Below are 27,569 nucleotides of genomic sequence, written 5' to 3'. Positions count from 1 at the left end.
ACCCCAGCCAGAGAGCAGGAGACTGGGAGAAATCATGGCAGTGTGGATGCAGCTCCCATCTGCCTGGCCCTGGTGTGGGCACAGGGAATGCAACCTTGCTGTTGACATGTTGAAGCCACCCAGCCCATGTTGGACCAGATCCAACTTGTTCCAACCTATGGCTTGTAAAAGGTTGCTGGCCCCTGTCCTAGAGTATTTAAAAGGACAGTAATGAGCTAAATTGTTCTAAAGGCATGCAGAGTAGCATTAGACAAAAGCCAGCCATTCTAATCAGGGTAACTAATTACCTGTAATTAAAAAATAAATAGACCCATTTCCTTTAAAAGGGAGATTCTCAACCTTTTTAGATTCAAGACACCACTCATTAGACTAAAGGCTTCCATCAGAAAATGCCAGCTCTTAGTTTTCACTCTTTTTTGATTATAGAAAAATACTAAAGCAATTCGTCTGTTGCAAAGAATCCAGGAAGACCACAGCAGATCAGTATGTTTTTTACACTGTGGATTCTTATTTGAAATTTCTGGGTTTATCTTGTGAATCATGTTTGCACACCTAACAGTGTTAACGTTGAGTGGCACCTTACTGTGCCTGTGAAAGGACCTCTTGGCACCCTGGTTGAGAGCGCTGCTTTAAACTTTACAGAAATATTTTGCCTTACCTATGAATAAATATGCCACTTAGGAAGCTTTAAGCAGTTTATCCAAACAAAAGTTACAATGAACATTTAAATATAGCATTCTACATGAAGATGAGCACAAGCTTAACTATGACTACTTTTCCATAATACAACAGTAGTTAATCACATGAAGTAAAACATACCTAGTCAATAATTTGCAATATTATAAAAATGTATTGCACATGCTCATTTGTAAAACTATATATTTTAGTTACTCGTTCCTTTATTGCTAATTCTAACTTTATTAATGAATTCTGTTTTGGGGCTTTGACATGTGCTGTACTCAAAAGAAGGTTTTGGACACAGAGAAAACAACTTAATGAATCATAAAACTGCAGAGACTGTAACATTCTTTTTTGGTACATTCTGTATTTTTTACTAAAAAAAGATCTGAGCATCAGATGCAAATGCTGAATGTCATATTTAATGAGTCAGAATGGATAGTCAGTCTATTTGAGGAATATATTATTAGAACAATCTTAATAATAATTGCTTCATTTTAATTATTCACTACATTAGTGTATGCCCTCAAAAACACTATGAAATCATTATGCTATATTAAAATGTAGCATGGCTTACCAAAAATTTATAAGAAAATTAAAACCCTAAATTAAGCTTCAAATGTCATGATACATTAGTGACATTCAGTTGCCAAAGAGTTTTACATGCAAACATGCATTTCTTTCTGAGGATGTGGTTCAAAACTAGAATGTTTAATTGTGCAAATTGAAACCAGAAACATTTGCTGAGGTTATAATGGGAAGTCAGGATAAAGATCTATAAGTTGTTTTATAATTGAAAAAAGCAGAAAAAATAAAATTATATTTGGCTCTTAAGATTTGGGGCTTCCAGGTATTCTTCTTGACTCACAATGGCTCCAGTTGACAATAAGGGGTGTTTTGGGGAAGGGATTTCTTTGAGCTGTCTGTTTTCCCAGTACATATCCTTCCTCCTGAATCCAGACCCCTCCCTTCGCTTATCTTCTCAAGTCCCAGGTATATGCTGCTCTTCCTAGATCTCCATATTCCAGTTAGCTATCATTCTGAAATTAGAGCAGTTCTCTGATGAAACATGATTTTTGTTAGATATGCTATTTTGTTAAAAACCAAGGATTATAGAAAATTACAGTTGGAAGGGATCTCAGGAGGTCATCTAGTCCAACCCACTCTTCAAACAGGACCATCCCCAAATACATCACCCCAGCCAGGGCTTTGTCAAGCCAGGCCTCCAAAACCTCCAAGGATGGAGATGCCATAGTTTCTCTACATAACTTGTTCCGTGCTTCACCACCCTCCTAGTGAGAAAGTTTTTCCTAATATCCAACCTAAACCTCCCTTGCTGCAACTTGAGACCATTGCTCCTTGTTCTCTCATCTGTCACCACCGAGAACAATTTAGCTCCATCCTCTTTGGAACTACCCTTCAGATACTTAAAGACTGCTATTAAATCCCCTCTCATTCTTCTCCAAATTAAATAAACCCAATTCCCTCATAAGTGACACGCCCCAGCCACTTAACCATTTTTGTAGCTATCCACTGGATCCTCTCCAGCTTGTCAACATCATTTATACAGTGAGGATCCCAAAACTGGACACAGTACTCCAGATGTGGCCTCATCAGTGCAGCATAGAGTGAAATGATTACTTCCCTCAATCTGCTGGCAATGCTCCTACTAATGCAGCCCATTATGCTGTTACCCTTCTTGGTGACCAGGGCATACTGTTGGCTCATATTCAGCTTATTTTCCACTGTAACCCCCAGGTCCTTTACTGCAGAGCTGCTGCCCAGCCAATCAGTTCCCAGTCTGTACCAGTGGCTGGGATTCTTCTGTCCTAAGTGCAGGACTTTGCACTTGTCTCTGTTGAACCTCATGAGATTTCATTTGGCCCAATCCTTCAATTTGTCTAGGTCACTCTGAATCCTAGCCCTACCCTCCAGTGTATCTATGAGACCCCCTAGCTTGGTGTCATCCACACACCTGTTGAGGGTGCAATCCATCCCATCTTTCAAATCACTAATGAAGATATTGAATAAAACTGGCCCCTTCCATTCCATCTCCTATTTCCTCCTGTTCTGCCTTAAGTACAGAAACTCTGCCCCCCTCCCTTCTCCTTTTCTCCCTCCTGCAGGGTCTCTTCCACAATTTCTATCTTGGTCTCACCCCCTCTCTTCTCCCTCACTGTTCCCTTCCAATTCTGCCTGTTCTTTGGGGGCTCTGACCTTTTTTGCAAAGGCTATTGGACACCTGTAGTACACATTCCTTCCCACCACAGATAATGCATTTAAGCAGTGCCTGGCACTCTGCTGCTCTGTGCTCATTCCCTTCACACCTGATGCACACTATGTGAGGGCAATGTGCTGGCAGGTACCCCTCCTTGCCGTATTTGCTGTACTGCTTAGGTTGCTTGTGGTATATTATAAAACCCTAGTGTGCCCCCCACAGCAGGATTACAGGTGGGAGGTGCTTCACCCTACCTGGGCTCCACTTGTTTGCTTGTAACACTACTTGTGCCCTCCATGACCCCATCCAAATACCATATTTGTCCCTCACTTTCTCTACACTCATTACTCTGAACATGCAATTTCCACCACCTTTCTATGTTTTCTTCCACTAATAAATCTGTATACCTATATACTATAATCACTTATTCCCTTGTCTTTTCTCCTGCCATAAACCTTATCCCTCTTAATTGCTCCCTTTCACGTTCTTCTGCATATTTCTCCCAAAAATTTTCATACCTATTTCTATTCCAGTAAGTGATTTGCCAAGACTTTCTGTTTGGAAAAGCAATTAGGCTGGTCAGGTGCTCCAGCTGCACCTCCAGCATCTCAAACAGTACCTTTTCCAAGAAGTCATATCTGCTTCTCACTGATCCTGTCTAAGTTCTGTACTGTCTTGATCCACAGTTTCTGATCCTCCCTGCCATCTCTTGTCATGTTTCCTATGTCTTCCCACTATGCCACTCTTGGTGGGCTGGCATTCCAGCATGTTCCCATTGTCCTTTGTCTCTCACCCAATGTACCTTCTCCTGATGCTCCCAGTCTGTTGCCCATTCTCCTCTACTCCTGTCTTCTCTTTGGCATCATCAGTCTCATTGCCTCCTTCTTTGCTGCTGCCATTGTTGTTGCTCCTCTATTGATCCTTCCTTCACCTTTTTTCTTGTCCACTTCTCCACATTTGTCCACTCACCATCTGCCCCCAGACTTTCATTTCTACTCCTCAACTTTTTTCTACCTCATGCTTACTTGCCACCAAACATTGCCATTGTTTTGAGTTTCAGGTCTCCATTTCTCCATTCCTTATACCCCAATGCTCTATCAGTCCCTTTCTCTGCCTTTAAGGCATTGATCAGACTTTCAGTGATGATGGGAACATTTTGGGTTTTTTTCCCTTTGTCCTTAAAAAATAGTGGGCAGTGTTCCCTCCATGAGGAGCTGGCATTGGACCTGGAGGTACTGCAATACAAGGTCAACACCTAGAGGGCCAGAGCCAGCCCTGAGACTCTCCCTTTGGTGCCAAAAATGCTTGATCTTAGGCAAAAGGCTAAGATGTTGATTAGAACCTTTTTTACGGTATGTGTGGCCCTTCAAAAAAAGCAGGTGGCCGCCCCTCCAGAAGCAAATGGGCCCTGGGCCTGGAAATACCAAAACACCAGGCTGGCACCCAGAGAGAATGGAGCAAGCCTTGACACCCTGCCCCAGTGCCAAAACATGATGATGGGAACCCACCACAAAAACAGGCCAGTGCAGCTCATCTGAATAAGATATAGGATCCATCAGTGCCTATGTAGTATGAATTTTTGCTTATTAGTTATTATGCTTAAATGATAAGAGTATCTCTATGATTGTATGAACAACTAAAACTCCATTTTGTGCTTGTTCCCTCCTTGACATAAGTAGATGAACTTCGTATGCCTTGTGTACATGGGTGTCTGTATGAGAGGGTGAATGGTGAAAGAATGGTAACTATTTGCATGAAAACAGAAGAAGATTTCATTGATCATGTAAGCAATAAGGTGCCAATGTATAAGTTATCAGACAGTACACTAATTAATAGATGGCTGAAGAACTCATCTGTGATCAGGTCCAAAGAAGAAGGAATTTTGCATATCCTACCATTTGAACTACATAATGCTTCAAGAATACAATGCTTCAAGACCAACTACACAATACTTCAAGGCAAAGATCAAGATTAAGATACCAATGGAGATACCAGCTTTACTGGAATGAACTTAAGTTGAGATAACCAGAAGAAACAACCTCTAATTAAAGACTGAGCATGAAAAAACCCAATGCTGAACAAAGACTTGAAATCCCTATAAAAGTGAGATGCAGATAAGCCAAGATGGGGAATCCACTCTCTGCAACCTCATGGAGCACAGGCATGCATGCCTGTATACCCCAACTCATATCCTCAATAAGCCTGGACCCAGCCATCCAGTGCTAATATTGAGTAACAGCTGCTGGTAACTATAACAACTTACTGAAGTGATTTTGTCTATATGCCTGTGTATGTCTGTTTGTATGACCGGTGTGTCCAAGCTCATGTATCTGTTTCATGTAATCAATAAACATGGCATTTTGCCTTATCCCCTTTTTAAGGTCTCACTATTAATTTGAGCTATTGGCAATTTTAAGTAACACCTACTCTTTTTCAAGTCATGGTGAGTTACTACATCTAATACATTTTTAGTTCCTATTCACTCCCACAGCTATGCAGTTCCTTTCTTTTTCGTTTCCAATGAGTCCTGTTTCTTCATGAACCTTAAAAGATATCTGGCAAACAGCACCAAAATTCTGTGTAGCTGAGAGGGTCCGTCATCTCTTTCAGCCTGTCTCATGTTATTAGTATGGCCCCACCCTGTATGGGGTGGAGATAGACAAGACGGCCCTGTGCCTCATCTGCATGTAAATTTTTGGAGAGTCCCAGGACTCATGACAAGAACACCCAGTTCCAGTCATGAGCGGGGGGGCTAATTAGCATATGGCTCCATTGTGGAGGGGATCTGAAGTACACACACATACTGAGCTGTGCTGAGCTGGGGGGTCAGCATGGCCTGAGACACGGTTGATTTTGCTGGGGCCCAATGAACTATATAAGTCATGAGCCTTTTGGGTCTGGACTGCCATGCACAGTTTGTATTATATATACATAGGTTCAAAAGTACTGCTTAAACGTGTTTATGGAGTACCTGTGCTGAAATTTGTAGCAGTCAGGGTTGGGGCCAGAATCAGACTCACAGCAGTCTCCTGATCCCCTCTGCAGCTTCTGCCCCCTCTCTGTCCCTTCCCCACTCCTTATTGTCATGTGCAGCTCACTTCCACCTTGTCCTCCAGGAGAACCTGAGCAGAGTCTGACAGTAAGGGAGCGGGGGGGTGCAGGGCAGGAAAATGGTAAGAGGAAGAAGTGAGAAGAGGGCAAAGGGCAAGGGGGCCACCTGCCCTCCCAGGGCCCCACCAGTATTTTCCTTCAGGGAAACAAATTCAAGACAACCTTCCAATAATTAGATTCTACACCTGGAAAATTATAACAATTTAATAATTTTTTCATATATAGTATCGAATTATTGGGGGAGTCATCTTACATTTGAGTAAATAAAGTAGTAGCATAAAGTAATAGAGAAAATTTACTGATATACAGTAAAATCTCCAGTAGCTGGCACCTTATAAGCCAGCATGCTCTGTTAACCGGTATGCCAGCTTGTAAGGTAAAATGAAACCAGAAGTGCCCACTGTGGCACTTCCAGTTTCTCTGAGCCCCCACGACCCAAGGCAAAGCAGCCTGTGCTGCCAAGCCCCCATGGCCCAGGGCATAGCAGGCTGCGCAGGGTCCGCCTCCCTGTCCCATGGCGATGCCTGTTTGGGCCACTCAATTAACTGGCATATTTTTTATCCAGCATCCCCCATCCCACATTCCCAGATTGCATACACACACACACACACTCTGTATATACTGTGTGTGTGGGTGTGTGTGTGTGTGTGTATACACACACACACAAACACCCACACACACACGTGCGCGCACACACACACACACAGTAAATATATATTGTATATATACAAGATACATTTTTACATTTAATGTATGTGTGTATGTGTGTGTGTGTGTATATATATATATATACACACGGTTAACTGAATTTGAAACCAAAGTAGCTTCAAATTAAACTGCCTCACCTTCCCAGTTTTCTTAAGGTTATTAAGAAATCATATGATAGAATGGTATACAACAACCTTGTGAAGAGAAGGTAGTGTAGAACTCTCCATGTGCTACTATAGCAATTGAAGTAATTTGGTCTAACAACCCCTTGATTTAATCTTGCAGGGGCTGAAGCATTGCATTTTCAGTGATTAGATACTAAAGAATGCACTTTCTGAAATGACAGTGCTGTGTTTGGGGAGCACTAACTATTCCATCTTTAATGCTACAGCACACGCCATATCTTAGTATGCTCTCTTTCCATTGTCTAGCACCACTGGAGGTGTTATGCATCACAAACTGTTTAACACTTTCAGGTTGACTTCAACAGCTCCTTGCATTCTCCCTCCCCAATATGCCTCTTCTTCATTGCCAAGAGTGTTAACATATATCATCTGCATGCATTGTATTTTAAACTCCTTACAGTCAGTAAGAAGGAGAATGTGCCAACGCACTTTGCTCTTCCTGCTGGGAAATGTGTTTCATAAAACTACTGTACATACTATAAAACAGATGTAAGATTTATAATAGGTTTCTGTGCAGTTGAGATAGAGAATAAAGCTTATTATTAAATTTAACCTTGTACCACTGAGCTTTGTAGCAAGGACATTTGGCCAACGTGGTAGAAATGTCAAACACCTAACTGTGGCACAAAATTATATTCTCCCTTGTTCTATTCATTTTATTTTATGAACTCTAGCTTGGTACAAACCAAAGGTAATATATTTACTTCTTTAACACATCAGCTTCCATTGTATTTTACAGTTCAACATTCATTCAAAAGTAGAAGCAACTGGCTGGGGTTTGCAGAATATGACAAACTTTTATCAGTTTGCAGTTGGAGTCTTATCATGTGTGGGAAAAATGTATTCATTTCTTATAGAAGCTCCAACCCATTTAAGTGGAAGGCACCTTAATTTCCCTTCCTGAAGAGCTCCTTTAACTAGTCTCCCAATTATTCGTTTAATAGGGATTCACCACCTTTCTGTGAAAGTCTCAATTGGGAAACAGAAGGTATTTGCTGACAGGTCTATTTTTTCATGGGTCTATTTTTTAAATAAGCTTTACTTGCTTTCTTTCCCCTCCCCCTGCCACAAGGACATCATGGAAATGAATACACAGACTTTTTCTTTTTCCTTATCCTTTTTTATCCACAATAAAGAATCAATCTTAGATTAGATTTTATTTTATTTTCTTTTTTTAAAGAATTTTTCCTCTCCTTTTATTCTTCTGACATAGCTGTTTGTAAATGTTTATGCAATGTCAAAATAGAAGTAGAGCTAAGGAAAACACACAAGTTGAATTCTGGTTTAATTTATTGCAGTTAAGTTAATCCATTGACATCAGTGATATATCTACGGATTTATAGTGGTGTAACAGAGATCAGAATCCAGCCTTGTGTCTCTGTGAACCTGCAGTGAGATTTCTCTTTTAAAATTATCCAAATGAAAGAAAATCTGCTTATGGGTGAAAACTGTAATCATCTGTAAAATCTCTTCTTTCAGCTCTGATGAAGCCTTCAGCAAAGTCAATTTAAATTATCGCACGGAAAATGGGTTGTCTCTTCTTCATTTATGTTGTATTTGTGGGGGTAAGTATTTGAACCTTGATACACCTTAAACCTGTTATTTACATGGTTAGTCATTTGTTCTTTTTAATAACCTACAGAAACATTATAGTTTTAATCATGTTGCCGCCTTTGCATTATCCTTGTTGATGCTCAGGTAAGCTATCTAATATCTATAAAACCTTGCTTTAAAATTTCCTGATGAGCTGACTGGTATCCAATTAAACTGACCCCCACTTCAACTCATTCTTCATTTTAGCAAAAGTTCCAGTTGCCTCAGATGCATGTTTAAATACAGATATATAATGAGCTTAAAATGTTTTGCTGTATTTATTTGGTAAAAGCAGTAGAATCATCACATAGTATCCCTATATAAAAATATATGCATTATAGATTAATATGAAGATGAGTAATTCATACTATTTTTTCCACAAACACATTTTGGGGTGTAATTGATATCTTGGTGACATATTTGGTGATTTAAAAAAAAAAAAATCTATTCTTACCAAAAACATAACCTGTTCAGATTCTTGCAAATAATTACCTGGGAGACACATAATCACTGTGCAAAAGTTAATCAGGGCCATCCATACAAACCCATACTTTTGGTGACATTTTCAACTGTGATGCACACTGCTGATATCTTGCCCACATGGTGAGTCATCAGTGCATTCACACACTTCACACTTGTCCCACAATATTCAACAGAGGTCAACTCAGTACTGAGAATCCAATGGAATTTTACCATAAGATTTTGATTCTGCAAGATATGAAAGAATGTGTTTAAATGCTCCCCTGAATCTGAGACCAGATGCACAATCAGTAAGGAGAAGATCCTGAACCATTGAAATCATTGGATTTTTTTTTGATTAACCTCAGTTGATAGAGAAATGAGATATAAGAAAATACCAGGATTACCCTAGGTCAGCAGTTCCCAGACTGTGGTAGGCATAGTACCAGTGGCATGCAGATGACCTGGGAGTGGTACACAGAAGTCCAGGGGGAGGAGCTGCACACACCCAGAGCCCAGCAGCAGCTTGCTGCATGTAATCTGCTGCACATGGCCAGGAACACAGCACTACGTGTGGAGCAGCACCCAGGAGGTAAGTGTGTTGGAGGTCGAGGCCCCCACAGTGAGAGAGGGAGTGGGGCAGAGGCAGAGGCTGGAGTGAATGGGGCCTTGGGGTGGGTGGTGGGATGGTTAGAGCCTGGGCGGTTCATTGAGGGGCATGGAGGGGGCTCCCAACCATTGTGCACACCCCGGTGGATGCATGTGGGGCATGTGCCCCCTGCATCTGTGCACAGGTTGGAGGCGGGCTGCCCTCTGCATGCTGGGCTCTACACTGTGCTGCTGCTGCCATCTCAGGAGTTTTGTGCAGAGTCCAGCACGCAGCATTTCCCCCATGCTTCCATGGGGCTATGTGCAATGGTGGGGAGCCATGCCTCCCTCAGCACCCCTGGGCTCCATCCCACAACCTGACCCGGCCCCAGGGTCCCATTCCCCCTGCCCCTGCCCCACTTCCTCCCTCACTGTGGGAACCTTGATCAGCTCCTCTCCCCCTGCCTCTCCCCCTCCACAGATTTACCTGGTGAGCAATGTGCATGTTTGTCTGCATGTGTCTGTCCCTCCCAAGCCACAGCCCCCCAGCCCTGCTGCTGCCCCTCACTCCTGACCCACAGTACCCAGCATCCTGCCAGGGTGTGCAGGGACCCCCACCCCTCCTTGGGTTCCAAACTCCACACACACCCGCACAGCTCCCCCCTTCACAAATTCCCCCCCACACAAACCCCACTCCCACCCGCAACCATAAAACCCCCACCCCCATCCATACCTACATAATTTTGAGTTTTTCTGCACATAATTTTGATTTTTTAGCTGCGCAATTGAAATCACAATTGTGACTAATTTTTTTAATCACGCAACTAGTCACAATCAATTTTTTAAACTGTTTTATATGGCTACCATAACTGATAAAACAATGTTTTATGATTACTAAAGGTTTTGATGTTGTTTTAATACATAGCGTGTTACCTATGTGTATGAAAAATGTGCTGCTGGTACTTAAGGCTGTATCGTTTTAAATTGGTGGTGTGCAGTCTGTCACAGTTTGGGAACTGCTGCCCTGGGTGGTATTAGAATAATCTAATGACTTTTTTAGAACATGAAAAAAATGGTTCATTAAGAAAACACACAAGGTGAGCTACCTTTTGGTAACATTGCATGGAAGTACTAAAAGAAGGAAGAAGGCATGTAGAGTCATTTTTTTCCTATTTCTATCATAGCTGTATGGGAGGCAGCTATAATTTGGATATCAGCATTTAAAAGAAGTACCTATGCTAGGATTATCAGTATTCCGATAAGCTACTACTCTGCTAACAATATGCTGAAGTGCTGAGTAGAGTATCAACTTTGAACAGATAAAATGATGTGTCCAGGAAACCTGACATGGTTCTGGAGGGTTTTTAAGCTTAGAGACTTCTTTGTTATGTAGTCTCAATGCTAAAAGGTGAGCATTTATTCTTTAGCACTGCATATATCTCTGATCAGTCCTTTCCAAGAGATGTGAACACGCAAGCAAATGGATGGTCAGAGCTACAAATGAATCGCTGAATGGCTATATTGTGTCTTATAGTCCCTGGGACATGAGGGGGTGGAGAGGAAGGGCAGGTGCCATCCCACAGAAGTCTTATCCCATTCATCCCGCATTTACAGCGGCTGGCAAATCAGGAGGTTCTAGATGACAGCTACATTTTCCCTCCATTTTAATATCCTAGCAGAAGCCATCAGACTCTAATCCAGTGGTTCTCAACTTTTTAAAACTCAAGACACCCCTTGGATAGATTTGAGGTACCCCTCAGAAAAGACAGCCCTCAGAAAATCTTGGGGCACCCAATTTTTGAGGCACCCCTCAGAAAATTTTAATTTTCAATTTCTTTTATTACAGAAAAATAATAAGCAATCTTCTGTTGCAGAGAACTCAGAAAGACCACAGCAAGGATGAACATTAATAACACTACAGATCCTATTTAAAATCTCTGGGTTTAAAGAATGAATCTTGTTTGCACACCTAAAAATGCTAACATTGTGTGGCACTGTGTGGCACCCTTGAAAGGAACTCAAGTAACCCCCTGGGTGCTGTGGCACCCTGACTGAGAACTAAAACACTAGCCCTTTACTTCTACACTCGAATAACAGTATCCGTGACAAAAACAGCTATTCATTGTATTTTGAACACTGGAAATGTAGATAAGAATGTACTGAGGTCTGATCTCAGTAACAAGAAACTGACAAATTTGTAGCTGTATTCTAAGTGTGTAGTTACCATAGGAAGATTTTTTTCTCATTTACTTCATTTGTATGGTCTTTTCAGTAAATTACTTCTCTCTTCAATTTTAATTCTAAAGGTAACAAATCACATATCCGAACTCTTATGCTAAAAGGGTTGCGCCCATCCAGGTTAACAAGAAATGGATTTACAGCTCTACATTTGGCAGCTTACAAGGTAAGTTATTTTAAATTAAATTGATAAAAAGAAATCAGAAGCCAGAAGCTTTAATAGTTTGCTCTCTCTAGTCATTAATCCTAATGAAAATCTCTATGCCTTGAGTACAGGTCATAAGAAAATTACCTATAAAGTGTTGCTACACAAGAAAATACTATACACATTTCAGACCACCTTCCATGATATGATGCCAATCTGTTTTAGAAACACTGAGTAATTAATTCTCACAATACAGAAGTATTGTAAAATAGAGAAGTATTACTGAGATTATGGTCGGAGAAAGAGGTACTTTTACAAGAGATGTAAATGTGTTAATCATAGTATAAATGGCAAGGGCGCCACATGTACATCTAATTTAAGAAGCTATAAAATGGCAAACCAGCCATTACAATTTTCTACACATAAAAATGCAATGTAGAACATGTTTATAGCTGGCTTGTATGGTGCACTAAATTGAACACGTGGCAGGTTCAGGACTGACAATCTTGTCAATTGTCAGCTCTAGCCATGGACTACACTGGGGTCTCAAACCAGTGCAAGTGTAGTCCCGGGCTGGGACAGACAATTAACTGATTGTCAGCCTGGCCCCAGACCTGCAGGCATCTGGCTTTCACCTTACCACTGCTGGGGAATCTGGAATCTGACTGGGATCTGCTCCCCTATCCCAACAATCGTGCCTCCTGCCATGCAAGTGTCGAATGACATGAGACTCAGTTGTTGGGATTGGCATCCGATCCTCAATCTCAAAATTGTGCTTCCTGCCATACACGTGTATACACTTGATGTGAGAGGGTAAGGCTCAGATCCACAAAAGAAGTGTGTGATTAAAGTGACATTTAGGTGCTTAAATTCCATCTAAGTTGAAGAATGCTATCTTCAAAATCCCCGTCAAACTCTGTAGGTGTTTAAAATTCAAAGGCAGTTCAGCATTTGTACATGCCCTGAATTCCCCAGTTCAGCATCTGTCTCACACTGAAGCCTGATCAGGACCGATATCCTTTACCTATGTCCCCTGAAGGACCTAAACTGCTAAGTAATCTTGGAACATTCCTAGCATAGGCATTTCATGAAACACACGGTCATTTTTATCCAAAACCAGAGTTGCCTTCTTGCAGCTCAGAATTAGGTGCCTACCCCCATTGCTGAAGCATTTTCCATTTCCTACTCAATGGGCACATCTACATGTGCATATTTATGTGACACAATAAACTCTAGTGCTTACACACATGTTTGGGACTGTAGCTGATTGAGCCAAGTCAGAGCAGCCCCAGTTGGCAGAGGGTGTAGGGGGCTGCTGCTCCAACCCAGCTCACTGTGCTGTGGAATGACTGGCTAAGGCACGAGGGTGCTCCCACCCGCAACCATAAAGCAGCCCCCACACTGCAAGCAGCCCCCACACTGAAACGCACTCATGCCCCAGCCAGTTGCATCAGTGTTTACAGGTGTGGTGCAGCTGAGTATAAAACTCCTCAGCAGGATAGTACTTGTATTTACAGGTAGTATCCTTTTACAGTGTTTATTAATTTACTCCAGCCTAATAGCCCTGCACACGTAGACACCAAGTTGTTTACTGCCGAGCTAATTAGCCGACTGCAGCAAATGTCCCATGTAGAGGTGTCCAATAAGTTGGTGGTTATAGATTCCATTCTTTGGCATCTTCCACCGGTGGAGTATTTAGGGGGATCTTTCCCCCAACTCGGGACTGCGGATTCCACTCTGGGATTAAGGTGCCTAACAGTTAGGTACTGTGAAGGTCAGCATTATGCCATAAACATCCCTTTGTGATATTACCATAAGTTACTTGTTCCAAGTCATTCAGGAGCCGTATTGGCAGAGCTGGAATTGAGAACATCTAACATAGGCTTATGGTTAAAATATAGAAAGTTATCTTTTCTCACCTAATTATTGTATTATGCCCATTTGCTATATCTTTGCTTATTTCTGTAATTCTTATGTTAGTTTAATTTTATGACTCCTGAGAACAATTACATCCTACTATGCCAACCAAAATAATGATAATGATAATCAAATCTTATGCTACAGCACATTTTGTTTTCTTCCTCTCAAGTAGTGTCGAGTGAATAATTTACAATCTTTTATCTAAAAACATCCTTTTATTTCTTAAATAAGAATAATTTGCATAAATATTCTGCATTCTTGAATATATTCATTAATTGGGAGTATTCTTTAAAATTTCTTTAATAAATCTTGCTTTGTCTGGTCATAATCTTCAAAATGCACTGGGAAGCCAATGAAACTTTATTTTTTACATAAAATTTAGCATATCCTTAAGTGCTCTGCTGAACTGGGACCCCATATAATCATACAAATCACATGGTGTATTTTTCTGTACCATGATTAGATTGCAGAAAGCTAAGCAAAACATTGCAAATTGTGCTTTTGGGATAAATGTATAATCTGAAACTTCTTTACAAAATAGTTAACATTTTAAGGCTCCAGGACTACCAGCAGTTATCAAATTGGAACATCTGTTTTATTACAAGTTATTTTCAAAGCAAAGTATAGGGAAATAGAGAAAAATCTTAGACACCGTGATTTGGAAGGTGTTGATAAAGGATGACTTTTTAATGACATTCACTGACTTCATTTGGGCTGTAGCCAGATTAACTTGTGAGATTTGATGGGATCAAAGCAGAACTAAGAATTAAGAAGATGGGACTAAGCTATCACTTGGAAGGGATCTCTCTAAGGAACACCCAGCTTAGGTTATCTTTTTTCAGGTTTTATTTTTAGAATTAAATTTGGCAGGGAGGTTGGTTTAAAATAATATTGTATCTGTGAGCCTCATGCAAAAGTAAATCATTTCTCTAAGGTACTGAAAAAAAATATATTTTTAACATGAGCAAAGTTACATGCACCAGGAGTTGTTTTCTTCAGAGCTCTGTCTATAATAGTGATTAATTTATGACCTATACCAATCTTTATATGCAACCTAGGAGGAGGGGCTGTATTGATAATAATAGCTCAAGTACCTCCTGTGCTGTTGTGTTGTGTGTACTGCTACTGGATATAGAATTGTCATTTAAAGACATTTCAACTTCAGGCTGGGCTGACAATCAGAGCCAGAACAGCAGTAGGTTTAAATCATGATAGTTTCTGTGGAGTTAACTGAGAAGCCAGCTCAGTATATGGGCACATGTAGTTTTGCACTTAAAACAGCTTGGGAAATAGATGTCCTGACTTCTATTTTTGGTCTTCCATCGACCCCAGGCAAACTGCTTTATATTTTTGTGCTGAAGTTTGCCCAGTTGTTAACTGAGTTTAAAAATATCTGCCTTGCCTGGACATTGTGACTCTCAATAGACTATGTATAATGTGAACTTAAAAGTCTCAAGAAAATTACATTTAGTATTATTACTCTGATCTCCATCACCATTGCTATACCTCAGATAAGAAATAACAGAACTTTAGCACAATATATTGTCAACATGGAGACCTAGGCTAAATAATAAGCTCACAAATCTGATATTCAGCACATAGTTCTGTGTAGGTGTGGGATTTCCTTCATAGAATGTCCTTCTATGCTTGACACTAATGCTTCTGACATTTAAAACAGGCCGTGCAAGCATTTAAAATATTTTTGTGGCTGAGTGATATGTAAACATATAAAATCAGAAAAAGAAACAGCTTTGCAAAAGTTTATTCCAAAAAAAAATAACACTTTATCTGTGGACCTTTCAGGACAATGCAGAACTTTTAACAGCACTGATGCATGGTGGAGCTGATATTCAGCAAGTTGGATATGGAGCACTTACTGCCCTTCATATTGCTACAATAGCTGGTCATCATGAGGTATGTTTTTCCTTTTGTATCTAGAAAAAGATGAAAGTGAACGACACATTTAGCTCAATTTTCTTGTAGAATGTTACTGGTTGAAAGATAGACATAATAGCATATCATTAGCTCAATAAAATTAAGCTTCTGGCACTTTGGAACACCTTTGAAAAAGGTGATTAGGATTTAAAAATGGTTTCTGGATGTATGTTTTTATGTAGAATATACACCTATGTATTTATGCTATGGGTATCTATAAAGCTCCTACCCTTTATATAAAATGTTGTTAAAGTCTTGTTGATAATTAGTGCCATTCCTTTTTTATATTTAAACAGTTTAATAATAGTTTGTAGTAAAATATAATCATATATAAGCTCAGGTAGACACTGTCTCCTCCCAGGTGTATTGTGGAGGGGGCCTCTGAGGCACTCATATCTCATATCCTCTCCCCTCAGACTGGAAGGTGGTGGTAACTACTCAGAAATGAGGCAAAGATTCCCAGCTTAGAGGTGTATTACCTCTCTTGAGACTGTCCTCTAGGGATCCAAGGGACGGAACATCTTACTTATATTGCTCTGGCAATGACATACTCAGTTTAATTTATTTTAAAAATCTTCAAGTATTTAATATTACAGGTGCAGGATTACCTTTATAAGGGAGTTTGCAATCGCAAGCATAGTAAGTGCACAGTTACTTACATTCTCAATCCCTTTGGCTAAATCAGGTAAGCAAAGTGGTTGTCCTCTGTTCAGATCGAATGTATTGACTGATTAATTTATGAAAACAAAAACTTCAAGTTTCCTTAAATAGGGCAGAGTAGGCAAGGGTTGGAAAACAAAAGAGCAAAATAGAACAGCTTTCAAAGGTAGAGCAAGTCCAAGATGGTGCTCAGAAGAGAGTATTGCCAGAGCTTGTTGCTTCTATAGTTCCAAATATAATTAGCCAATTTTGTCACACTTTCCAAGTGTTAGTGCTCTGATTTTTGGTGATACTTGCAACGAAGGGTAAGTTATAGATAGTTTCAATTTTAGCATTGTAGCTTTTTGTTTGATGTGGTTTCAGTTAGTTCATGAAGTTTAGCTGACCTATACTACCTTCTGTATATAAAGATGTCAACACTTCAGAGCTCCAGAGCCATTGGAAATCTGGGAATTTCACATTTCTAGTCATTAAAGGCCCTGAAATACTAAACTGTGTAACTGATACTTTTACACATAGTAAAGCTGTCATTGGTACAGGAATGGATCTGACCTGGATTTGAGGCAAATAAGACACTAAGGGTGTGTCCAGGCGAGCGTGCATGTGCCTGTTCCAGCATGTCAAACCAGTTTGAAACACCACAAGAGGCACGCTGAGAATGAAAAAATGTTCCCTGTACTGCATATTTGCTGCACAGGCTCCAAATTTGATACCTGGATTTCAGGTATCAAAAAAAATATATCCATGGGGAAAAAAGTGGGGCAAGGCATAGTCCAGGACCATGCCCTGAGGCAACCTGGAGGTGGGTTCTTCAGAAAGATGCTCTGGTATCCAGCCAGAGTGTCTCTATGGTGCTTCTGTTGCCCCAGCACGTGCCCTTAGCATGCAAGGTACATGGAAGCAGGGCAAGGCTGTGGTGTGACACAGCCCCGGGTACTGTCCCAGGTAAGCAGGGACTGAGTGGCAGGGGGGGTTAGGGGGCTGTGTGGTTTATGAAGGGGTTTGTAGGTGTGGGATTGGGGAGTGGTGGAGGGGTGGGGGTTTGTGGGGTGTGTGGAAAGTGGCAGGGAATGTGGAGGGATGTGGGGTTTGTAGGGGGACTTGAGGGTAAGGCAGCAATGCACAGCCATGGGGCTGTGCCATGGCCTGCTTGTAGGCACAGTCCCACAGCCACACATCAGTGGCCTATGTAAAATTAAGGAGGGGGCAGAGGCAAGAAGGAAGTAAAAGCCACTATTATTTTTAGTTGGAAAAAAAGAGAGAAACTTCCTCCATTTCAAGAGAAAGTTTCATGGGATCCACTTTTTCTGTTACACCTACCTGTCATGACCCAAAGGCATGATTTTGTGTGTGCTTCGGCACCAGAATTATCCCCGCCAAGTTGCAGCTTCATTGCACGGGAGAGTTTCCTGTTACAGAGGAAAACCCCGGTGCAGGGACAAGTTTCCCGCCTTTTCTGCAGCTTCTTTTGCAGAGTGCATTGCTCATGTTGCGAGAGGAATGCACGGTGCAAAAGAGTTCCCGCCACCGGTATGAAAATTCGTTCCCCGTGATTGGCTAGTGCTAAATTATTCACACGTGGCGGCTAACGATTGGCCTGTTAGCCGTATAAGAGGCTTGAGCAGTTTCCGCCCAAGCCGAAGAGGACTCCACATCCATCTCGTGGGGACTCTGGGTACATGGCAGGGGAGTGGGAACCCGGTGTGAGATCCAGAGGAGCTTGGCGACCTGATCCATCGCCCACCTCTTCCCGTCTTCAATCACAAATTTTATAAGACGTATCTACGATTCTCATTTTGGTGGCTCGTTCACCCAGAGCATCCGGAGCTCTGCACCGTGGAGCCTAGCAACCTCCACGAGACCGTCTGTGTTGTCTGTCTGTAACCGCAACTCAAGCAAGTTTTCCAGCCTGCACCACTGCCATCTCGGTGTAAGTAAACAGTCTTTAAAACTACCGCTAAGCGTTTGTGCCTAATTCCAGCTCGACGGCCTTCCCTCTCCGACCTGGCGTGCCCGGGCTGCTGGCCACAGCCTGCGTGCAGCATGGAAAAGGGCTCGGGTCGCTCCCGGCCCACACACTACCCAAATGGCTGGGGCAGGGTGCTAAAAGACATTTGATGAAAGTTGTTACTACTTTACTTAGGGAGATATATTACTTTCCCCAACCTCCTCACCCTTTGTTTCTTTTGCTTGTCTCCTTACATTGTAAAGTGGATTATCTAAGGTATTTAGGTTTTAAAAAATGCAGATAGGCACCTAGTGAGATTTTCAGAAACAACTGTAAATCCCATTGAAATAAGCTGAAGACAGTCACTTGACCTGCTCAAATGCTTCTAAGCACACCTATGCCCATCCTTAAACACCTAAGTGCCTTTGAAAATTTGGCTCTGCATGTCTAACTTTGGGTATATGCAGCACTTAGCATAATGGGCTTTGATTCTCTTGGGATCTCCAAACATCCTCCTCCTCCTCGTCCTCATCATCATCATCGTCATCATCATCATCATTATTATTATCTTGTCATGGGATGGTACAAATTGCATGTCACAAAACAAGTCCCAAGCTCTGTACAATTTCATACTCTGGTTGCAACCTATAGGATCAGAGCTGTCAAAGGCTGCCTACTAGGTGGGCTTAACATTAACGCACCCTAGTCACTTTCTCCCCTGCAAAGTTTAAGCTGTGTTGAATACCTAATCTCCCATGCCTCCTACGTTGGTATTGACAAGCAAGGTGTTTTGTGGTGTTGCAACCTTCTTTTACTACTTTAGTAAAAGGCATGGGCCAGCAAGGGCCAATGTAGACTTTGATTATGGCTCCCTGGCTTTGCATCCTCCAGATCAGTGGTGACCAACTGTTTTGGTACCTGTGCCACAAATTATTCCTGCACCCTTCCCAAGTGGCACGCTGATCCCCTTCATCTCCCTGGCCTGCTACTCTGCTTTCTGCTCCCAGCCCTGTGCTCCCTATCCAACCGGCTTCTCTGCTTTCTGTTTCCTGCCTTATCTACCACTGTGCTGCCTGTCCCCTCCCTGATCCGCTGTGTACCCCATAAAGAGGCTGCCCCTGCCACTTGTGGCACCCAATCCTGGCTGGCCAATCCTGCTCCAGATAGTTAAAAGGGCACGTACAACATGAGAATAGCTCCAAAGGTTATTTTAGCACTGATTGATAGGGAGTTAGCAATAGAAATCATGAAGATAAGTTATACTAAAGCCTGACATTACCTCTACAATCTCTGTAGATGTGACAGAGTGAAAAAAGAATAAAGCACTTTACAGTTGGTCACACAAGAAAACTCAATTAAAAAGCTGTTATTCTTCAATGTTTCAGTCAGCAATTCCAACAGTTATCAGGGGACAAATCAATTTGCAGCATCTGTAGGCAGCTGTTTAAGTCTGTGAATGGAGACGCATGTTAATAGAGCAAGACTGACATTAAATACTTAGTTTCAAAGTTGGCATTTCAGGTGGGGAGGTTTCACCAGGTGTGAAGGAAGGATTGTTTTTGGTCTTCATTTTGTAGCATTGCATTCTTAAGCTTGTAAGGCATCATATCATTCCCTTCATTAGTCAAGTAAGTTTAATTTTGCTCAATGTAAATGTCTTCTGCTCCGAAAAAGAACATCCATGTAAAATGTAAAAATTATAGGTAATTGTTTTGTGCAGGAATAATAGTAGTCATGTTAAGAGTAGTCTTAAAACTTTTATGATCTTTGTATCTTGAATAGAGCATACTCATGTGTGAAAACTGTATTGTTTGGGAACAATCTCATATACAGAATGGCATTTTGTCTTGCTGGGGACATCAAGTCATTTACGGATTTGGCTACTTTCATTAATCTTCTTGAGCATATAATGTGTAACCTATAGGATGCCATCTGAATTTTAAAAAGTTTCTCTCTTTTGAAAAGTAGACTGCATATAAAATCAGACTTTCTGATTCATAGCAAAGAGTTTGTCATTATGCCGGATGTAAGATTCAGTTATTTATAGCTTGGTTGTTTTTTTTTTTAGTGAGGGTTATTCATAGTTGATACTTTGCCAAGTAAACCTATCATAGAATATCCTTTCTAGCATATCGGTGCCCCAATATTGCCCAGAGATTTCCTATTATGACAGTCTGTATCCATATACAGCTACCTTGACTAGCCTGGATCTCCATGCAGGATGAGGGTCATGTTTTGCTAGATAGTCTCATAATCAAACCTTTTTTATGGACTTGGGGTGGGCAGATCTGCACATATATCTACTTGAAGCATTGTCCTTGTCATATCAGCACTACTGACTACCTTGTCACTAGTCTTTAAGACTCTGACATCCAAGAAGAGGCATCCTCGTTCTGTTGCATAGCCTGGAGTAAAGGAGCTCTTTGGGAATTGTTTAGTGAATTACTTTACACTGGGTTGTGCATCATCTTTATTGATGATGCTAGGGAAGATGCCATCTAAGTAGTACCTCTACAGAATTGAAGAAGTATTATTAAGCTGTTCAGGCCCTGGACCTAAATAGCTGTATAGGCTGTTGCAAGTTGATTTAACACCTGAGAGTGTTTTGAGCCATGATCTAGAGGAAAGGCTGATTTAATCAAGATTTTCCACTGATTAGGATTTGATTTTATCTATTTTTAAATAAATCAGAGTATATTTTGTGTGTATTTTCCACATTTCACTCTGGCTTTTTGTGATAAAATAAATCATGTTGGTGCTCTGTTGCAGTATAGCATGCTCCTATGGACTAATCAATGTAATTCAGCCTCGTGCAGAGATTTTTTGTACCACTTCATTTCCAAGTGGGTCTTCAAAATAAGCTTAATGGGCATAGAAGCATATGATATACATGGACATTTGATGTTTGGTTGAGCATTTCACCAGTATGTAAGGTATTTAATTTTTTTTTCCAAATGCAGAGTACATGTGCAGCCCAGGTAACTCGGGTATATGCTCCCCTTCTCCAGTTGAAGGGGGTTGTTAGCTGGCAGGTGTGCGGTGGGGTGGGGACTGCAGACCGCTGAGTTTCCCTCCGTCCCTATAGAACCAGGCCAGGACAGTCAGGGGACTTAACTATATACAACTTTATTTACATTAACTTATCACAAGGGAAAGGAACATGGATATAAACATATGTACAATGTATATATATTTATAAGATATCTAAACAAGTAACATAAACAATACCCTCTGGCTAAATGACATAAAACTTTATACCAGTGCTTCAGATACAGGTAAGTCACAGGTAAGTATCTGATCTGAAACTGATAAACCCCAAAGATAAACTTAATCCCAAGGGGAAACCCCAGTGTCCTTGGGCTTTTCCCAAGCCCTACAAGGAAGCTGGTAACTTTAGGGGGCCCTCCCAGTGGGACCTCCACTTTCAGGAGCCTTTATTTAACCAGGGGGGACTCCCCTCCCCTGTGGGAATTCTCTTTTCCCTGCAACTCATGGTTCCCAGGCCTGGAAGGTGGCCCTCGTCCTCTGCACCAAGCTGCTTTCTTGCCTGCAGTGGGCTTTGTGGGGGCCAAGGGGGGACCAAGGATCGGGACTCCTCGGGAACGCTAGCTGGGGTTGCGGCTGCGATCCCGTGACGGGCAGATGGGTACTCTCTATCACCGGAGCGGAATTAGGCACAGACGGGACATGTATCAGTTGGAAAAACAGAGATGGCTTTACTTACGCTGTAGAGTCATATACAGCGCAGGCAAGAAGTGACTTCACACTTCAATCGTATTTGCAACAATTCTAATCTCTAGTCGCTAATCGAGGAGCTCTTCTAGACCAGGTAGCTCGGGTCTAACTCGGGAATGCAACATGGAGGATATGTCGTAAGGCTTCAATGACGGGGAGTCGTTGGCAGGTGATCAAACTGCCAGAGTTCCACTCCAGGGGGAATCGCGGAGTTCTCCAACTAGGGCGGAAACGCCCCTAACCTTTTATACGGCTAGCGAGCCAACCAATTGCCAGCTGCCACGTGGGAATAATTTAACATCGGCCAATCGTGTTATGCAAATCTGCTTATCCTCGGCGGGAACTCTATCCACGCCGGAACTCTTCACCATGCCGAGAATTCCCCTGCCTTACCGTGCCTTGTGCTGGGAAGTTCCACTGTGTCGAGGCACTGATCCAAATCAGCTCTGACAGGCTTCAGGGAAGTCGCTGTCCCCTGGAATGAGGCTCCTCTATGCAGGGCTTCTGGGGCCTCTGGATTGGTCCTGTCTGCTGGCTCAGCAGCCCAAGCACCATCTGGCTCCCTGGACTCAACCTTTTGCTATGGGTTGGAGGCCAGGGCTGCCTCATGCAGCACGAGGCTCGGTTCGTTCCCAGACCCTCCATGCAGCGCCTCCTGCACCGAGCTCCCAGCCTCATTCCGAGGGTTGAGGACCTGAGCCGCCCCAGTGCTCCAAAGGTCCTACTCTGTGCACCGGCCTGTGCACCGTATCTCTGGCTGCATGCCAGATGTTGCAGACCTGAGCCGCTTCACGCAGCTCCCAGAGTCTGGACGCTGTGCTCCGTGCTGCACACTGAGAGCCTAGCTGCTGGAGCCATCTGCCATTCCCCACTGATGGAAGTCTTCAGGGGAGCTTCTGGGCTACTGCTTCATTCTGCTGAGCAGCTCAGCTCAGCTCTTCTAAGCCCTGCTCTTCTCTCTTCTCTGTCCCGGCTGTGTTCTCCCATGCTGGGCACACAGCTCCTTCTATACTCTCCAGGGCTCCACCCCTGAAGTCTCCCAGACCTGAGTGTTGCAGTCTTCAATCAGGTCCAAGAGTTGGGGGGGAACTCCTCTCCCCCTTCCCTCAGGAAAGGGGTGTGACTTAACTCTTCTTGTTGCTTCCTGGTTGGTGAATGGGCTCCACCAATGAAAACAGCAATATTTCAAGCCTGGGACTCAACCCAAGCTCCAAAAGGCAAGCCCGCTACTTATGAATAGCAACTATTTGTTAGATGCAATTAAACACAGTAGAACCCAGATCATTCATAACCAGGTCATTCACAACCTGCTTAATTTGCAGCAGTTTACCCAGTTAAGAACAAGCCACTTTGTTCAGTAGCATAACTACAGCAGGGAAACAGGGGCACTAGCCCTGGGCACTAATTTGGAGGGGGCATAAAGATGGCGGCCCTGGGGAGCCCACACCTCAGCAGCTGCAGCCAGGCAAGGGTGCATGGAACAAATCCCAGTCCCTGCAAGGCAGAGTGCAAAGACCCACCCTCCCAGCCCCACATCCGCGCAAGGCACTATGCAGGCAGCTAACCCTGGCAGCAGAAGCAGCAGCAAACACCACAGTTAGGTAAGACTCTCCTTTGACAGATGACGCAGAAAAGGTTGAAGGGCTGAAGTACTCAATGTCTTTTTATCTCAGTCTTCACAGGCAAAATCAGCTCCCGGATTGCTGCACTGGCAACACAGTTTGGGGAGGAAGTAAGCATCCAACAGTAGTGAAAGAACAGGTTAGGGACTGTTTAGAAAAGCTGGATGTGTACAAGTCCAATGGGCTGGACACAATACACCCAAGGATCCTGAGGTAGTTGGCTGGCATGATTGCAGAGCCATTGGCCATTATCTTTGAAAACTTGTGATGATTGGGAGAGCCTTAGACGATTGGAAAAGAGAAAATATAGTGTCCATCTTTTAAAAAAGGGAGGAAGAAGGATCTGGGGATCTACAAACCCATCAGCCTCACCTGAGTCCCTGGAAAAATCATGGAGCAGGTCCTTAAGGAATCCATTTCTAAGCACTTGGAGGAGGAGAAGTTGATTAGAAACCATAGCGTGGATTCACCAAAAAGAGGGAAAGCAAGGGATCAGCCCTACCACACTTTGCCTTTATGGCAAGATGCTGATCAAGGGAGGCATGGTGTCCACACAGAATGGGAGGGTGGAGAAAGAGCCACTGCATCTTGGGATACTGGAGGACTTCAACTTGGGTGGGACATCTGTGGGAAGTGGCCACACATTAATGGAACGGGAGCTGGATTGTGCAGATTATAGATAATCCTGCCCTGGAGTAGTGTAACTTTCAGCTATCTAATGAATGCTTTAAGCCACTTAAAGGTGTTTGCATGTAGACAATCCCAGAGTTAAGAGCTCCAGGAACCACCTAAAAATAACATGTAACAAGGCCCTTAGTTTCAACTGGTGTGTCTGTTCCTATATCACTCATATCCTCATTGGGTGCATCTACACATGTATTTAATGCACATGGATAAACTCTGGAGTTTATGGCTCTGACATTTATTTAGGAGCAGCACGTGCAACCTAGTCAGAGAAGCTCAGGCTGGCAGGGGACCAGACGAGTCAGCCTGCCATCCCAGTGCTACTCCCATTGGACTCTACATGCTGCGGAGGGGCTGGCTGAGGCACAAAGGCCCTTCAGTGCTGGGCTAGCCAGCAGGCAGCCCCCCCAGCAGGCAGCCCCTGCACTGAAGCACCCTTGTGCCCCAGCCAGCCACACCACAGCACATGGAGCTCAGTCAGAATACTGCAGAGCAGCTGGCTGGGGTCTGAGGGCGCTTCAGCGTGAGGACTGCCAGCTGGCTAGCCCTGCACTGAAGTACCTGGTGCCCCAGCCAGCCAGGGCAGCATCTACACGTGTGTTGCTGCACACAGAAACACTCCATGGCAGGGTAGCATTTGTATTTTAGAAGTGCTAACCTGCTGTGGAGTTTATTAGTTTCGTGGCCCTAATAGGAGTGCATGTGTAGACACGGAGATGTTTACTGTGCAATTAATTAGTCAACTGCGCAGTAAGCATCTCTTGCAGATGTGCCCGTTGTGAGGTATTTTGAGATGTCTTCAACTCCTTCTTAAAATTTTCCTTCATCTATGATCACCAAGTATGAGTGAGATGACACCTCCTTGTTTACTTTAGCTTTAACTGGCCGGCATGCTTTTTGTTTTTTAACTGTGGAATTAGCTTTGCTTCTCTGTTGTAACTCTGTATTTTAATTAGCCAATCTTTTGAGCTCTTTTTGAATCATGCTTAGAAACAGCTCTTCCTGTTCATTGGAGTCTGTGTCTATATTTACTGTATATACGTTCTTACTTTCTCTGCACACTTTAGCAAATGGTTGAGTTTATTAGAGCCCAAATGCAGGGCACTTTCTATATTCATGCCAATTTCCACATCACTGACATTGCTTTTTACTTCCACATGACTGTGCATACCAGCTTAATTTAGGTGGACTTTTGTTTTGATAAATTAGTGAGGGAACATAGAGGAATTTTTTCCATGTCTTTCTCTAGGGTTTCTATTCAAGTTTCTGCTTGTTTTGCAGCTTGGCACATACACATTGCCTTTTCTAATGTCAGGTTCCTTTCTCTTAGTAATTGCTCATACCCTTTATTGTTATAACATCCCAAGACTATCTGGTCTTTAAGGAGAGAGTCTATAAATGATCCATATTCGTAGAACTGACTTTATTTTTAGGTCTTGGACAAATTCTTCCACTGTTTCCTCTTCTTTTTGTGTTCTTATCCTAAACATATATCTCACATAAGTATTATTTTTCCTAGAAACACAATGATCTTCAAATATTTTTATTATTTCTGCAAGGCTTCACTTTCTCCCTATGTATGGTAGGTATTATACATATCCCATGCTTCATTGCTTGAAATGCTTAAGAGCAGAGCAATATTTTGCTCTTCCTCTAATTTATCTGCCTCTGTGGCTTTCATATATAGCTCAAATTGCTGTTTGAACCTTTTCCATGCATTTTCAACATTTCCCATGATTCTCAATGGCAGCAGGGGAGTTACTTGCAGTCTTTCAGGCTCTGTAACAGCTATGTATTATGTCTTTCACTGGGTCTTCAAGCATGCTATGCTTCCACTTCTGTGCTTTTACTTCTGGTACCAGTATCTTGCTCTTGTTGCAAAGAAGGCTAACAGCATACTGGGCTGCATTAGTAGGAGCATTGCCAGCAGATCAAGGGAAGTGATTATTCCCCTCTATTTGGCACTGGTGAGGCCATATCTGGAGTACAGTATTATGTCCAGTTTTGGGCTCCCCACTACAGAAAGGATGTGGTCAAAATGGAGACAGTCCAGCAGAGGGCAATGAAAATGTTTAGGAGGCTAGGGGGCTGGGGCACATGACTTATGAAGAGAGGCCGAGGAAACGGGACTTATTGAATCTAGAAAAGAGAAGGCTGAGGGGAGATTTAATAACAGCCTTCAACTACGTGAGGGGTGGTTACAAAGAGGATGGAGGTAGACTGTTCTCAGTTGTGGCAGATAACAGAACAAGGGGCAATTGTCTCAAGTTGTAGCAAGGGAACTTTAAGTTTGATATTAGGAAAAATTTACTCACAAGGAGGGTGGTTAGGCCACAGCTGGAGTACTGCATCCAGTTTTGGGTGCTGCACTTCAGAAGGGATGTAGATAACCTTGACAGGGTCCAGAAGAGGGCAACTTGTATGGTTAGGGGCCTGCAGGAAAGGTCCTACGAGGAGAAACTGAGGGACCTGGATCTCTTCAGCCTCTGTAAGAAAAGGCTGAGAGGAGATCTTGTGGCCTTCTACAGATGCATCAGGGAAGGACAGCAAGGAATAGAAGATACTCTGTTTACCAAGGCACCTGTTGGAGCAACTAGAAACAACAGCCACAAACTGATAGAGAGCAGACTTAGATCAGACATTAGGAAGAACTTCTTTCCAGTAAGGGCTACCAGAGTCTGGAATGGGCTTCCAAGGGGTCCCCTACCTTGGGGGGTCTTTAAGAGAAAGCTGGATAGGCATCTGGCTAGGGTCATCTGACCCCAGCCCTGTTTCCTGCCCAGCGGTAGGGGGTCAGACTCAATGATCTTCTGAGGTTCCTTCTAACTCTAAAAATCTATGAAATCTAAAGCACTGGAATGGGTTAACAGAAAGGTTGTGGAACAAGGTTTTTATGACCTGGCTAGGCAAAGCCTTGGCTGGGATAGTCCTGCTTTGAGCAAGGGGTCATTAGATGACCTCCTGATGTCCCTTCAAACCCTAATTTTCTATGATTCTATGATCTGTAGGTTTGTAATTTTGAAGAATTCTTTATTACAGAAAAGGTTATAGACAGCCATTTACAGTAAGGAGTAACAGTTTTGCTGTTGCCCCTGCAAGGGTCCTGTGACCGACTGCCCCTGTTCCGTGACCCAGAAGTTCC

General features: G+C 42.7%; 1 protein-coding gene across 4 annotated transcripts in view; it reads left to right on the top strand.

Annotated features, from left to right (window-relative positions):
- Positions 1 to 27,569, top strand: part of TNNI3K (TNNI3 interacting kinase) — a 190,324-nt gene that overhangs the window by 7,120 nt on the left and 155,635 nt on the right. For all 4 annotated transcript variants that reach the window (XM_025201817.1, XM_025201815.1, XM_025201816.1 and 1 more), the window contains exons 3-5: positions 8,380 to 8,465; positions 11,847 to 11,944; positions 15,647 to 15,757. In XM_025201817.1, the coding sequence (XP_025057602.1) occupies positions 8,380 to 8,465; positions 11,847 to 11,944; positions 15,647 to 15,757 (295 nt within the window). The remainder of the gene's footprint in view (positions 1 to 8,379; positions 8,466 to 11,846; positions 11,945 to 15,646; positions 15,758 to 27,569) is intronic.

This window comes from Alligator sinensis, unplaced genomic scaffold (assembly GCF_000455745.1).
Source record: "Alligator sinensis unplaced genomic scaffold, ASM45574v1 scaffold853_1, whole genome shotgun sequence".
NCBI lineage: Eukaryota > Metazoa > Chordata > Crocodylia > Alligatoridae > Alligator > Alligator sinensis.
Note: the sequence above shows the minus strand (reverse complement) of the source record. Positions and strands in the feature narration are given on the sequence as shown.